At 37.8% G+C, this 16,296-nt stretch overlaps 1 protein-coding gene across 2 annotated transcripts; it reads left to right on the forward strand.

The window, feature by feature from the left end:
* The first annotated feature begins 294 nt into the window (after nucleotides 1–294).
* Nucleotides 295–16,149, forward strand: LOC113540483 (phosphatidate phosphatase LPIN2). Of its 2 annotated transcripts, none has more exons than XM_053233230.1 (20): nucleotides 295–477; nucleotides 2,769–2,957; nucleotides 4,436–4,531; nucleotides 4,753–4,943; nucleotides 5,133–5,240; nucleotides 6,409–6,535; nucleotides 7,359–7,902; nucleotides 8,694–8,793; nucleotides 8,950–9,122; nucleotides 10,424–10,517; nucleotides 10,618–10,687; nucleotides 10,794–10,877; nucleotides 10,955–11,028; nucleotides 11,584–11,725; nucleotides 11,823–11,971; nucleotides 13,694–13,780; nucleotides 13,999–14,151; nucleotides 14,269–14,383; nucleotides 15,360–15,463; nucleotides 15,872–16,149. In XM_053233230.1, the coding sequence occupies exons 2-20, from the start codon at nucleotides 2,778–2,780 to the stop codon at nucleotides 16,020–16,022; spliced, it is 2,742 nt and encodes a 913-aa protein (XP_053089205.1). In that variant the 5' UTR covers nucleotides 295–477; nucleotides 2,769–2,777; the 3' UTR covers nucleotides 16,023–16,149. The 2 variants fall into 2 exon arrangements, with proteins under 2 accessions (XP_053089205.1, XP_053089206.1); XM_053233231.1 differs by having other exon boundaries at nucleotides 6,412–6,535.
* The last annotated feature ends 147 nt before the right edge of the window (nucleotides 16,150–16,296 follow it).

Here is a 16,296-nt window from a genome sequence, read left to right on the forward strand (position 1 = left end):
TTTTTGAATAAATTTTCAATACAAAAATACTGTATTGAAATACAGAATATGCGCAAATGAAAGATTAATTGTGGAAAAATATTGTTTTGAGAAATAACCCTGTTCACCTGAGTGCTGGTCGCGTGACTGTACAGCTCTTTAGACTATTCCAACTCCACACACTACAGTACTAAATAGAGTAGTGCTCCACCACAGCTCGTGTACTATTTAGCGCACTATTTAGTAGGGTAGTATGCGGTTTGGTGCTTAGCCTCAGTTGTTGAGTCACATGGTTTACAGTAAAGTCCGCAGAGTCGGAGAGGAGTGTGAGAGCTCTGACAGGCGAACAGGAGCTGAACACAGTCTCAGCAGGCTCCAATGGCAGCTTTTTCACTTAGTGTGAACTACTTTTATCTTTAAAAAGGAGAATGTAAAGGAAAGAGACTTGAGGCTGGTCTACAGGAGGAAACAAGTGACACAAGTTGGGTACCTGTTTAGGTGAGCTGAGACTCAAGAGATTGTGGAATAGACAGTCTCCAGGCAAGAGTGTGACTTCAGTAGCTTGTGAAATAATAAACTGTTTATTATGGATCTAAATGTTTTTCAGAATCTATACATCATGATATGTTGCTAAGCATCATATTTTGAGACCTGAGATAAAACTTACTTGTAGGATGTACTTAACTTCCTATCATTTAAAGACATCAAATCAAATCAGATGATTGGGATTTTAGCATCTTCTTAATCATCTACAGTCTTATTATACCCTTTGTTTATATGTTATGTGTCATAATGTACATAATGTTGAATTCTCTCTTTTGAAGTAACAACATATGATCAGCAAGAGAGAGAGAGAGAGAGAGAGAGAGAGAGAGAAAGTTTACTGCTTAATCTGGATAAAAGGCTTAATGCTCTTGAGAAGAACAAGAAGATCAAGGGAAAGTGTTCACTCGCTCACCTGATGCTGAAGGACGTACAGACCCGAGGTCACCTGTTTAAGGATCTGTATCTCTAATCTCTACAGGATTGGCACTTCTGTCAATTTCAGCCATTCTAATTACTGTGAATTTTGATTGATAGGTGCATATTAGGTGTGAAATGCCCCCTGAGGGTTTAAAAGCATATTAAACAATGCATATTACATGGAATCCAGTGTAGTTTGGCACAAAAACAAGGCATCCACTACAAACTCACACTACAGTGCAGACAGAGACAGGATGTGGTTACTGCACGAGGCTATCTGTGTGAGCATGTCGTTGAGAATTTCTGCAGGTTAGCAACTCCTGCAAGAGAATACTACACATGCTTTTCACTAGCAGAAGTGTGTATTTAAAGGCAAAGTGTTGTGGCCCATCAATATCCAGCTAGTCAAGACCATGAAACGTCTCTTCTGGCCTGTCAGTCATGCTGCCTGCCTCTTGCATGATTATGTGTTTTAAAGAGAATGGCTTTAAAAGGATTTTGAAACAGCTAGTTTTAGCTTCTGCCAATATCACTGTCTGCACCTTTAGGCAGAGTTGGCAACATATATGGTTTAGCCATAGCATTTACTGTTATTGACCCTTTGCTACTTTAACACAGGAGACACCTATAAACTATATGTTTCTACTTTCTCAGCTAAGCAATTCAGCTGTTAGTCCAAACGCAAATAAAATTCATCCAACAAAAAGCCAATTCACTGAAGGGGAAAGGACGTGGGGTGTGAAAGACGTACAGTTAGTTTTGGTAGTGGTTACTTTCACTTCACATGACTTTATCTAGGTGAACTGTGACCTATAAATTCATGAACCTTGGTTTTGTGAGCCAATAGAAAACAAGAGGTCGGGGCTATGGTCTCTTCTCTGTAGAAATGCAGGGGATTTTTCATCATTTTAGAATGTAACAGTTTTTGTGGTAAAATTGATTTCTTTGTTAGCAGTACTGGCACCTCTGACATGCTAATGTCTATCTACAATAAACACTCAGTGTATTAGCCTGAGAGAATGAGTCGTGAGTAGAACTTGTGTAGAAGTCATCTGTACTGGTCGGAGATTAGGGATTAGAGAAATGTGACATGGTTGTGAAATATATGACGCTGACACAGACAATGCTACAGCACAAAAATGTCCATAATTTATCTGTCATGTGAACCGTATTACCCTGGTAACAGTTCATTATAGACTTACTGACACTGCGCAATGATAGCTAGCAATAGAAATATTGCTCTTAACTTTTTTCTCACATATTTTCACATTTTTCTACATTTTACTAGACCTTAATCTACAGTCCACCAGCTTTGAAATAGCCCACATGCTACTTAAAAAACATTCCGCTTTGTCTCATCTTCAAAATTATTTATGTTTAATCTAGGAATTAATTTAAGTCTATGGACTTATTAATTTTAATATTAGAATGTTCCTGGGTAAAGCCAAAGAAACAGAAAACAGAAAAGAAATGCAGAATATTCCAGACACACAAGCAAAATGGATATATTTACTGATTTTACTGCAACATAAAAAAAACATGTGGCTATATTTTTCTTATTCTTATTGAGTGTATAAAGTGAAAAGAAATCCAACACTGGTTTGTTTATGAGAGATAATAAATGTGTTTTAGTTCATTTGTACTTTGCAAAATATATTTTATGTGATTTTGTACAGATGAATTGTGTGTGTTGATGGATCTGTCATGACTTGTAGGGAAGACATTTCACTAACAAATATAGCAAGCAGAGATTTGCATTGAGTAGCTTCTGCTCTACCAGTTCCCATGTTTAAACGTTTCTGGCTGTTTCTGTCTCTGTTTCTCAGGTCAGCAGGATGAACTATGTGGGCCAGTTGCTGGGGACAGTCCGAGAGCTGTATAAAGGCCTAAATCAGGCTACTCTTTCTGGCTGTATTGATGTGGTGGTGGTGAAGCAGCCGGATGGATCTTTCCAGTGCTCACCATTCCATGTCCGCTTCGGCAAGCTGGGAGTTCTGCACTCCAGAGAGAAAGTGGTGAGTGGATGGCAACAGCATTACAATACAATATCCATGGATGAAATATCCATGTCTGTGGATTAGCCAATTTATTTAACAGCAAATATATAAGAGGCATTTTTACACTTATAATAGTTAATATTATTGATTGAGGAACTTTCTGTACTTAGGGACTGGGGTTAGTTTGATCTCAACAAAAACACAGATTTTCATAGCTCTTTATTTCCATAACATAGTTCTTTTATCTTTATTTCCCCTGCTACTGACTATGTTCTTATTTAGTTCATTTTATGGGATATAGGCCAATAGATTTGAGAGGTCAGTTCTACAGTAAAGCTTCTGTTCATATTTTACTCGTGGTAAACTGTTCTTCCATTTAACATAGTGTACACATTGTACACAGTTCTCCAAACTTTAATAACATGCTTAATTAAAAATGGCATAATGGAACCTAGGGCAGCACTGTGGTGCAGAAAACAGTGTTGCCATCTCACAGCTCCATTGTCCTCAGTTCGATGGGTTTCCTCTGGGTTCTCTGGTTTCCTTCCACCTGTCTAAAACATGCTGGTAGGTGGATTTAGTGGTGTAGGGGAAGGCCACACAAGACACGCAGCTCTGTCCTTTAGCTGACTGCAATCAAACCATGCTAGAGTTAGATTGAAATCGTAATGACCAGTTATTTTGGTGTGTTTGCTGTTCTCACCTGCACAAACAAACCACACCAAAGAGGAAATCGCACCAGGGTTCGATTCAAACAGACTAAACACTGCATATATTATAATGCAGCTGGACTATGAATATTAGCAAGAAGAACAGCACACCGTCACAGTTTAAGGTAAGAGTACTTAGTGTACTTTTTTACAAATACAGAAGCCTAAATAGTAGCATTTCAAAAGTTTCCCACGGATGTACTTGTGAGAATAAAATGGCTTTTTGAAATTTGCCAGGATGAGGCTGAGCATTTTAAGAGGCAGCTTAAAATCACTGACTGTAGACATCTAAAATAAAGGACCTCTTGATTGTGTGGCGTAATGTTTCTGCAAAAACTCAGAAAACTCAGAAAAGTCAGCCAGCTTCCTCATTCTTCATAGCAACATCAGTCGATGTACAACAGTGATATTTTTGTGATGTAGTTTCACCCCCGTTAAAAATGTTAAACATGCTATAAAGGTGTTATATTTGAAATATTACAGTGGTTAATATTTTTTTTTATAAAAAAAGACACATTATATGTCAGTTAAAATGAATGTGACATTGCTGTAATAAAATTAGATTCTTTAGATAGTCTTTAGATAAAATAGGTAAAACATATGAATTATTTCATCCTGCTTTTAAGGGTTAATAACATTTTCAGTATAAGGCTGCAAATCAAGAGAGCTCCAGCTCTTATTTCTTATTATACATATACTCATAATAATGTGTTATATTTAGGATATAGAAGGTATTTGTTGTCAGTGTATCTCCCAGTAGACTGTACTTTTCCTCTCAATCTGCAGATTGACATTGAGGTTAATGGGTCACCAGTGGATCTGCATATGAAGCTGGGCGATAATGGGGAGGCTTTCTTCGTCCAGGAGACCAGGCATGCTGATGTGAGTCACTTTACAGAGTCTACTTTTGGCAACAGACCCAGCCAAATGCTTTGGATATGTAGGGCATCAAAGCTTAAAAGAGTGTGAGATAGCTTTCTTGTAGAGCAGTAAGCTTCTATACAGTTTTATAGCCACAACTGGCAGAAGTTTAAAAACTGTGGTACAGTGAGTAGTTAATTAGTAATATAATTAAAAATTTTTTTTTGCATTTGTAATTATAGGAATTGGTCCCTGCTCATCTGGTTACTTCACCAATCCCAACTGAGGAACCAGCATTCTGGGGCAGTGACTGTCACACATGTGAACCATGCCATCAGAACCGAGTAACAGAGGATGGAGGGAGTACCTTGACGAAAAAGAAGAAAAGAAGAAAGAGAAAACACAAAACTGAGCAGAGGAGAGAAGAGTCAGAGTTGAGTTGTTGTTGTTATTATTATAATTATTATTATTAATCTCATGCTCAGTATTGTATTCAATCAAACAGAGACACATGGATTACATGTACTCAAGCCATGTGTTAGCTAATGATATAATGTATTCCATTATCCTGTTATAATTAATACTATTATACAATAACTTGTCTGTGCTATTTTACATACAGGATGTCATCAGTTTGTGCACAGAGGGATTCAGCAGAACTCAGACAGCATCTTCCTTCTCGCTACATAGATAACTACCCACTGTCTGATGGAGACTGGGCTCCAGACAGGTGCACACACACACACACACACACACACACACCAATAGTGAAGTATCTCATGTACCATGTACAAACTAGCTTCCTCACACACACACCCTCCCTCAGTAAGAGGATAGAGTAAAGTAAGGTGGGTGAGTGAGGGATGGAGGGAGGGAGACAGGCGGTAAGAGGGTATTCTTACCGCCTGTCTCCCTCCCTCCATCCCTCACTCACCCACCTTACTTTACTCTATCCTCTTACTTTATTCCCTCACTCAGTCCCTTACTCTCTCATCCACTCACTCTTTTACTTCCTCACTTACTCCCTCACAAACTTATTCCCATGTAAGCAGATGGAAGAGTATCCACAAGGGGGTGCTCTAACTCAAGCAGCTTTTATGGTTATTGTTACACCAGGTTTGGCAAAGTGAATGTTATGTTTGCACTGAGATTGCACACCATCCCCTCTGAAGGTGTGTGTGTGTGTGTGTGTGTGTGTATATATATATATATATATATATATATATATATATATATATATATATATATATATATATATATATATATATACACACACACACACACATACACATACATACACACACACAGTCCCATCTGAAAGTATTGGAACAGCAAGGCCAGTCCTTTTGTCTTTGCTATACACTGAAGACATTTGGGTTTGAGATCAAAAGATGAATATGAGACAACAGATCAGAATTTCAGCTCTTGATCTCAAACCCAAACGTCTTCAGGATATGGCAACAACAAAAGAACTGGCTGTGTTGTTCCAATACTATACCAACACATATGAGCAGTGTTCTCATGGTCAGTCATCTGTAAACACTGCCAACTTTCTTTATTATAATTTTAGTAGATCTTCATTACAACGTTTATAACATTGCTGTTAAAAGCAGAGCAAGTCTTTTTGTTTGTTCATATCTAAGCATATCGTTTTAAAGCATTTGTAACACAGTGTCTATTAAAAAATACTCGGTAAGTACAGTGAAACTAATAGGAAATGCTATGTAGGTACGAGAGTGAAGAATGTAAATCTGGGCATTTAAGTGGTTAGTGTTACTACCCCCAGATAAATTGGAATCCAGCATAAACATTCAGAGACACACTCAAACATCCAAACATTCAAACATTCAAAATACATACTGTACATACAAACACAAATCTACTGCATATTGTTTCAGTAGGAGGGTGTCAGAGCCCAGCTCTCCTAAGAGTGACTCAGAACTGGCAATAAGGTCATCCGAAAATGTCATCCACCATCGCAACCATATGCAGTGGACATGGGGAGAACTTCCAGAAGCCACCAAGGTATAGACTCAGTGACTCCAATCAGTCTACACATTCTCTTCATAGAAGAAATAGTTAGAAATAGCTTTGGCTACTTATTTTGTTCCAATCATAATGTGAATGCATGACTGGTACATCATTTCAGAAGGTCCCAAGCTCCAAGTAGCAGTTCAATGGTTGCTTTTTTTATACATCTGGGTGTAACTCTGATTGCACATGAGATCACTGGGTGTAACATTGCATGCTGTCTGCTTTGGATGTAGTTGAAAGTATCTGACTCTAAATGAGAACAATTAATGCATATATTGCAGAAAGACCTCTTCCCACACACCATGACATTGATGAACAGTTAAACATACTGTAAAAATTTAAAATTTTTGTACCCTGTACCTAAATTTTCATTCTTTTTCTTCAATATTATTGCATTTCCTTCATATTTATCTTACTTAATTTAATCTACCATACTACCTCTAATCCACCTCCTGCACTCAGCACCTTAAACAATCCTCACCACCGTATTCATGTGCAAGGTTTACAGGTATGTGTGTGTGTGTGTGTGTGTGTGTTTGTGTGCAGTTAAACTCAGGTAGGAATGTGTGTTATAGTACTGGTGTGTAATGTTCATTATACTGTTAGCTCCTGTGTAACCAAAGACAAATTCCATGTAGGTGTAAGCATACTTGGCCATTAAAGCCTGATTCTGATTCAGATATTAGTATGAAGTTTTAGCATAATACAGTAATTAAGGATAATGGTTAGTGTGTGTTAATATATTTACATTTTTTAAGGTGGTGATTTTAAGTAATTATTTTTATTTCTCTTGTTCCTTCACAACTATTGTTAGTTAAGTTGTAGGGAATGGGTGGAGCCTTTGAAGACGGTCAGCATTACACCAACAGACAGTACTCACTTTTGGGTCATTGACAGCATAAAAGCCATGGGAACAGGGATAGAGCAGAGAAAAGAATCTGTTCAAGCAATCATCAAACCTCAGCCTCAACCTCCCACCTCCAAACAAGAACCTCAGCTACAACCACAATCCATAATAAACCAAGCAGATGTTAAAATACACAAACTACCACCTTTTCCACATGGATCAGAACCTCATTATACAGAACCTGACTCTGATCCTCAAGCACAAGCAAACAAATCAGAGTCTTGTACCTACAAGTCACAAACTCATGTGCACCACATAGAGGGTCAGACATGCAGCCTGGACCAACACACACCCAAAACTGAAAAATATACCTCTAAATCAGATCAAACCCTGGGGTCAAACCCTGATTTTACTGGTTCAATGGGGGGAGGCCAGCTTCCTGTGTGTGTGCCTCAGCCTGCTGCTGCTCATCTGCTGGGAGACAAACCAGACACAGCCTGCGAAAGGAAAGGTAAAATTGGTTACAATAAGATACACACACACACACCAAACAACAAAGATAATCAAAACCTTTATAGACTAAAAATGTTCTCCAATACTGGTCCCAGCAGGCACTGGTCATCACTACCGTTGACTACAGCTCCATTTCAAATATAGAGGCTTATTAACAAAAGTATAATTTTATAGTTACCTACACTATATGGCCAAAAGTTTGTGGACACCTGACCATTACACCCATAGTAGTTTTTTAACATCTCAATCCAGATGTAATCCCCCTTTGCTGTTATAATAACCTCCACTCTTCTGGGAAAAGGCTTTCCACAAGATTTTGGAGCGTGGCTGTTGGGATTTGCTCATTCAGCCACAAGAGCATTAGTGAGGTCAGGCACAGATGTCAGGCGAGGAGACCTGGAGTGCAATCATCATTACAGTTCATCTCAAAGGTGTTTAGTGGGGTTGAGGTCAGGGCTCTGTGCAGGCTACTTGAATTCTTCCACTCCAGCCTTGGTACACCATGTCTTGGACCTCATCATGACATGGACCTTGCTTTGTGCACACGGGCATTTTCATGCTGGAACAGGTTTGGACCCTTTAGTTCCAGTGAAGGGAAAATGTAATGCTACAGCATACAAAGACATTCTATACAATTGTCTGCTTCCAATTCTGTGGCAACAGTTTATGGAAGCCCATAAACTTTGATATGGGTGTGATGATCAGGTGTCCACAAACTTTTGGCCATATATATAGATATATCCATGTGGGCTTGGTTGTATGTCTAGTATGTGTCTGTGTGTAATAAAGGAGTGAGGAAAAGGAGTCAGCATCAGGGACCAGAGGATATTTACCTGGATGATCTCACTGCTTTAGAGCCACATGTTGCAGCTCGCTACTTCCCCAAAAGGTACACACACTTCAGCATTGCTGTGGAAATGTATCCCCTGTTCTCCACTCATTTACATGAGTACTTTGAGTATTCTATGAGGATGCTGTTTACATTAAAAAGCATTTTGGCTGTATTTATAAGTGTGTACAAATGGTTCTGTATATGTGTGTGTAGTGAGTCAGTGGAGCAGTGGGAGGAAGGGTGTGTTCGATCTGGTTCTCCTCAGTCAGTGGGCAGTGCAGCCGCAGACAGTGGGACAGAATGTCTGTCTGACTCCACGCTGGACCTGCCAACCGTATCACTGTCACTCTGCGGAGGCCTTGGAGACAATGCTCATGTTAATAAGGGTACCCACGCATGTACACACTTATACACACATGCACACAAACATAAATATTCATGTAAAATAAGTAAAAGTATTTCATTATTGATGATCATTTTCTACACTGATTAAAATGTTTCCACACTGTAACTGAACTTCAAAGAAAGTCAGATTGCATAAAAGGAGCAAACCTTTCAAATGCAATCAGTGTGTTGTAGTTAGGGGAAAATCCACTGGATGTTGATGTGGGTGATGAGTTCTAGAAAACAGTCAAAAATGACCAAAAAAGGCCATTAGATTGAGGGTTTTTTGCCAATAAAATAACAAAACAATGTAGAACTGATTTCAGTTTTAGGTAGGTTTCTTTATAAATCCTGCCTTGGCTGTCTGTCTGCAAAGATCATGCTGGGTAAGGAGCCAGTTTAACAAACATGATGGTAAAAACACTCTGTCTAAAACCTTGCTAGCTCCTTGTGCGTTTCTCATTCAGTGATCGTCATGCTTTGATGTAGTTGTTGGATAGTTATGTGCCATATAGAAATGTACATAAGCTTCATCAGTATGTATCAGATACCAGCTGTGAATTGTCTGCAATGCTCCTGCTCCATCAAAGTAATGTTGTTTTTCCATAAGTAAATTAGGTTATAAATGTAAAGGTAGTTGGGGTGTCTTTCACTGGAGTTGGAATTGAATATTTAAATGCAGTTTTCTAACTTTTTTCACTTTTGGGGACAACCAGGCTTTAAAATGCTATAACATATTTAAAGTCAGGAAATCGTGTAGTTTTCATAACTATATATAGTAGAAAATGTCAAAATTTGATAATGCCACCACACAAATAAGGAAAGGCAAGTCAGAATAACTTCCTAATGAACTTTAATAACATCTCCATTACATCACGAATGAAAAATATATTGCTCTTAATTCCCTAGAAAATTTATTTACTCCCTTCCATGCTTTCTCTATTCTCAAAACATTATTTGCCTCCATGTAAAGCAGTGCCTTATTGTACTATTTCAGTAGGTTGCACATAGGCTGGACGTATGTAACTTTGAGGATGTCTTTGTATTTCATGTCCAAGCAGAACACAAAACCGAATTTCCCACATTCCTGGGTGATAACTGTAGGGTGCAGAAGCCCAAATCTGTGTGTGACTTGTTCAGCGAGCATGAATTAAAACAGAGCCATAAGGGGCAGATGCATAGACATTCAGCTTCTCTGTCAGCTGCATTCCTCTTCTCACACGGTGGATGATTGTCTGCCATGTTTGTTGCAGTTCCATCGCATTTTTACAGACAGTACTAAAACTATTTTATTATATTACAGAGAAGTTTTTGGAACATATTGTCACCTATGAGCAGTTTGTTGACAACCCAAGCATCATTGACAACCCAAACTTGGTTGTAAGAATTGACAACAGGTTAGTTAACATTAGAATATTTATAGTCTGATTTTTTATATTTAAGATGGTAACTTTACCTGTGGCCTCATTCACTTAAGCTTTCTGGTTATTCCTTCAGATACTATAATTGGACTCTGGCTGCTCCACTTATTCTCAGTATGCAGGCCTTTCAGAAAACGTTACCCAAGGTTTGACTTCAGTGCTCATTATGTAAAAGATTTTTATAGCCCAGAAACTCATTAGGAGTTTATCATCACATATCACACATGATTGATGTGTTTATGTGTGATGCAGGCAGCTGAGGATACTTGGGTGAAACAGAAAATGCCAAAGAAGACGAACCGCTGGTGGTTCTGGAGGAAGAACAGTGTACAACAGGTATTTACGTACTTATGTGCAAACAGTATGCCATTAGTTTCTGGATTTTTTTAAAATATCTGGCTCGTTTTCTGCAGTCAGAGACCCAACAAACGATATGCAATCCACTCATTGGAAACCTGCACCATTATCATGACAGCCCTGATCCACAGTAAGCACAGTTTTATTGACATAAGCCATAAAATGCTTCTATGTAGTTCCTTGTGTAGCTGCTTTTTTTTTTTTTTTTTTTTTAACAAAACATTAAAACTTAAATATCTTATGGACATTGTAAATATGTAAACAACCCAATATATGTTAACTCATAAGAATCTTGTTTTGAGGAAGGTAAAGTATTTAAAGTATACATAAATATGTTTTTATATTATTGTTTAATACTTATCATTCACAACTGACAACTTTAGCTGTCCTTAATTTTTGACACATACCACAGACAGCAGCATGTCGAAAAAGGTTAGAATGGTATGAAAAAAATGGAGCATGATAACAAAAAATACTCTGAAATCCTCTATTCAAAACTATATATAATATAAAGCATAGATGTGCAATATAATTGCAAAGAATATACATTTATGCTATTTAATGTTTTAATAAATATACTGTATACAGTACAATAGGCTATATTCCAAAACGTGCTATATGTGTACAATGGGCTATATTCCAACACAGTATGACTGACTTATCTGAAAGTTTGATGTTTTTCCAGGCAGATGGCTGCAGCAGACTCGTCCACTGATGAAGACTCTAAGGAGCTGAGCACAGCTGCGTGTGCTGAGTGTGTACAAGCAGCAGGCCACACACACACACACTCCTACAAGAAATCATTACGGCTCTCATCAGATCAGATTGTAAGAGGCAAATTTGTTTTTCCTTTTTACGATATGTGAAGTAATTTAGAAAGCAATTTGAGTTGTCCATTTCTGCATATTTTTATGTCTGTAAAAGGCGAGTCTGGGTCTTAAGGAGGGGCCGAATGATGTGGTGTTCAGTATCACGACGCAGTACCAGGGCACATGTCGCTGTGAGGGCACCATCTATCTGTGGCATTGGAATGACAAGATTGTCATCTCTGACATCGATGGCACCATCACTAAGTATGTTATCATATCAGTATTAATACAGATATCAGGGCTATGCCTAGTATCATTGTTTCCACAGTCTTCTACAATCAGGAGACACACACACAAAAAAACAACATAAAGTAACTTAGTAAGGTGCTGGGCCACCATAAGATACCAGAAGAACTTTAATGCATTTTGGAACTGATTATACAAGTCTCTGGAAATGTACTTGAGGAATGAATACCATTCTTAAATGCCTAAAATGCCCCAACAGCACCGTTTTTTTCCCTTTAATCTGTCACCCACCTATAGTTTACAGTACATCCAGTAGCATAATGGTATATTTCTGAACACTGCTAGATCTCCTAATAACCCCAGGTTAGAGAGAATTCTCAGTGCCTAAAAGATATTGACAGGGGGATATTTTATTATCAGTTTAGCACCACCCTAAGAAAAGTTATGATAGCAGTTAAACTATAATTTGAGAAGTTAAAATGCAATAATTATAGCTACAATAATTGCTACAACATAATAATAATTATACTGTTTTAAAGATACTTTAAAATACCATGAACATACCAGAAAGAAACTGTGGTACAGTGGCACCATGACTGGATTTGACTAATTTCTTTGTTTCAGGCATTTGTATTCCTTTTAGTTACATTAGCTCCACTAAAGTCAAGCTGCCTTTTCCCTTAAAAGGCAATTTAAGATGCAGATTATGGCTGTTCTAACTGTATCAGGATTCAGATTTAAAAGTGAAATGGGCATTTTTTTAAAACAATAAACCTACCACTATTCCATCAGAAACACTGGTAAACACTGGAAAAAACTCATAAAGCTTGAATCATTCAAATTCATAATGAGTCTCAACTTCAGATGTGCGCAGGACTGTTATTTTAATCCCGCCTGCAGAGTTATTATTTTTGTTGCAATATTTTCTAACAAATTTTGTTGGTTCAATTTCCTAAAATACACTATATGGCCAAATTTTGGACACCTGTCCAGTCACACCCATATGTGTTTGTTGAACAGATTCCAGATTTATTTCCCCTTTACTGTTATAATAACCTGTTATAAACGTGGCTGTGAGGATTTGTGCTTATTCAGCCACAAGAGCATTAGTGAAGTCAGGCACGGATGTTGGGCAGAAAGGCCTGGCACCAACAACTAAGCTCCGTGAAGACATGGTTTGCCATGGTTTAGAGTGGAAGAACTTGAGGGCCCTGAACAGAGCCCTGACCTCAACCCCACAGAACACCCTTTGGATGAACTGGAACTTGTGTGCCAGGCCTCCTCATCTAACATCAGTGCCTGACCTGGCTCTTGTGGTTGAATGAGCAAATCGCCACAGTCACAGTATAAAACCTAGTTGAAGAATAAAGGTTATTATAACAGCAAAGGAGAGACTAAATCTGGAATGGGATGTTCAACAAGCACATATGGCTGTGATGGTCAGGTGTCCACATACTTTTGGCCATAGAGTGTAAATTTAGAGCCTGGTTTGAATAAGATTGAAAAATCTTGGAAACATTTATGATTAAAACCAGGGTTGGACAGATCTACTGATTTATAGTCTTAAATTCTTGTTACAGTGCTGTTTCAATTTTCTTCATACAAGTGCATCTGTAAGTGTATAAATACAACATACTAAGCATCAGGTTTTTTAAAGCTAGTTCATCAAGTTTCATAACTATGTGGTTTAGGTGGTCATGTGAACACTGTCTTCTCATTGTCTGGAATTGCCTTTCTTAGGTCTGACGTTTTAGGACATTTCCTTCCCCAGATTGGAAAAGACTGGACACATCAGGGCATTGCTAAGCTCTACCACACTATACATGAGTAAGATATGACACCAGCCATGATTATTGAAATATTTAATTTACATTTACATTGTAATGTTTGTAGAGGCACAATATAGAGGAGCCACACGATTAATTTATTATAAACAATGAATATTTGTTTGTACATATGTATATAGGGTAGCATCCAACCTGAACCTAGAGATCCACTTTCTTGTAGAATTGAGTGTGTATGTATGTGTGTGTGTTATTTTACAGGAATGGCTATAAGTTCTTATACTGCTCAGCACGTGCAATTGGGATGGCTGGTATTACTAGAGGATATTTACAAGGGGTTAATGATAGTGGCACCATTTTACCACAAGGGCCTCTCATGCTCTCACCGAGCAGCCTGCTTTCAGCTTTCCACAGGTACACAAACACACACACACACACACTTATTTGCTTGCTTAACCCAAAATACAATGTTATCTAGATGTTACCTAAATACAGCACAGCTTTTAAAATGACTTTGTGCTCTGTTTCCAGGGAGCTGATCGAGAAGAAACCAGAGAAGTTTAAGATCGAATGCTTAACTGACATCAGAAATTTGTTCCCTTCAAACTCTCAGCCTTTCTATGCAGCCTTTGGCAACCGCAGCAACGTGAGCCTTTATGCAATGTTCCACTTTTTAGATTTGTATGGTTATTTACAACCACAGGTTATAGATCCTGTTGCACAAGTGGTTTTAGGCTCTTGCTTTGCTATGTTAATACTACACTGGAGTCAAGCTAATATTGCAAGCTATGGATTGTAAAGAAAGTGCAGCCACAGGGAGGTCTTCAGCAAAGCAATTGTATACAGAATTATTGGATTAAAAGGATAACCTTTTATTTAAAATATACTGAATATACTGTAGCCAGTTTTAAGTTTGTTTCATAGAATTAACAAAGACTGAAGCAAAGAACTACTGTTACTTAGCACTCTACTGCATGGCTATGGTTTTCTCCCCATGAAGGCTAGTTGAGTGTTAACAGCTTCCTGTTATGGAGAACCTGTCTGTTGAAGAGTAAGTGAGTTACAAAGCCAGGTCCAGGTGCTACACATCTAAAAATATTGTATGCGGCTAGTGCTGTTCAAAATCTTATTAGTCATTTCCTATTTAAGGCAGGGTGATAAAATGTCCCTTTTGTGTTATATTGCGGGTGGCTATACTTTTTTTTTTAACACTGTTACTGTTACTCATAGCAGCAATGGTTGATTAGAAGGTAAAAATATTTTTATACCAAAAGTTTCATTCTCTTTCCTCCTTCATTCTTTTTTTGTGTTAATTGATTTCTGTAGAAATTAAATCGTGTCTTTTGTGCATTATTTAAATGACACACTACTGTTTTGCTGGCACTCCTAGCAAACAACATTGGTATACATGTTCTATTACAGATTGTGAAACTATTTTTACATATCATGATGATATTAAGTCTTTGTCATATTTGCCCACCCCATGACAGAATGTTAAAGAAGAGCATATCTCATCAGTGCTATCTGTGTCAAGTCACACTATAAATATATACACTTTAATGATGTGTATATTTATTTTGCAAAGCATATAATGAAGTTCAGATTTGTGTATGTGCTTCCAGGATGTGTTTGCCTACAAGCATGTGCAGGTTCCTACATGCCATATATTCACAGTAAACCCTAAAGGAGAGGTCATTCAGGAGCTGACCAAAGGCAACAAGACATCGTAAGTTTATGACTTCACATGTCTTCATCTGGTCTTTATCAAGTCTTCCTGTGCACTAGGACCAGAGCCAGTGCAGAGTGAATGAATAAATCATTTATATTGTAAAGCATTGCTTCTGAACATGACTCCTCCAAGCATATAGATATACTCTCCGGAATCAAGTTGAATGTAAAGCTGTGAAACTGTATAAAATACTTTACGCTGTATAAATTTCCATCCTGGACTTCTTCACTGGGTAGGATGATAATACTGCTTCTGTGAAATCTTTTAAATTCATCATTGTCTTGAGAACATAAAACTGGAGTTCACCACCCTGTGTCATTATATAGCATGACAACTCTAAACAGATTTATGACCTTGGTAAAGAACTGTTTTCTTTTTTCTTTTCTTTTTATGTATGTTTTGCAGGTATAGTCGCCTCAGTGAGCTGGTGGATCACATTTTCCCCTTGGTTGGCAAAGAGCAAAGTGCTGCCCTATATTACCCAGAATTCAGTTCCTTCTGCTACTGGAGGCAGCCTGTCACTGAGATTAGTCAAGAAGATATCCTGTTACTCTGATTGGCAGAGACTGGAATTGATTTTAGCTGAAACACTGTTACTGTTTGTAATGATTCAAACAAATGAAGTCAAATTTATCAAATATTTCTCTTTATGAGATCACAATAAAATAAGTATATAATTATTATTTCCAGACCTGTGTACTAAGTTTAAGCCTAAAGTTGTTCTAAGCTTGTTCCACTGCAGGATGATTTTGCTTCTTTCTAGTATTAAATGCTTGAAGTAAACTGCCAGTAGAACAATACCATTTTAAGCTCTGTAAATATGTCTAGAA

This window comes from Pangasianodon hypophthalmus, chromosome 4 (assembly GCF_027358585.1).
Source record: "Pangasianodon hypophthalmus isolate fPanHyp1 chromosome 4, fPanHyp1.pri, whole genome shotgun sequence".
NCBI classification, from domain to species: Eukaryota; Metazoa; Chordata; class Actinopteri; order Siluriformes; family Pangasiidae; genus Pangasianodon; species Pangasianodon hypophthalmus.

Excerpts from the sequence above, each read along its gene's own strand:
- LOC113540483 (XM_053233230.1), top strand. The coding sequence starts at position 2,778 with ATGAACTATGTGGGCCAGTTGCTGGGGACAGTCCGAGAGCTGTATAAA. Across the intron at positions 7,903-8,693 it reads CACAGCCTGCGAAAGGAAAG|GAGTGAGGAAAAGGAGTCAG; the intron begins GTAAAATTGGTT and ends TGTGTAATAAAG. Across the intron at positions 8,794-8,949 it reads GCTCGCTACTTCCCCAAAAG|TGAGTCAGTGGAGCAGTGGG; the intron begins GTACACACACTT and ends ATGTGTGTGTAG.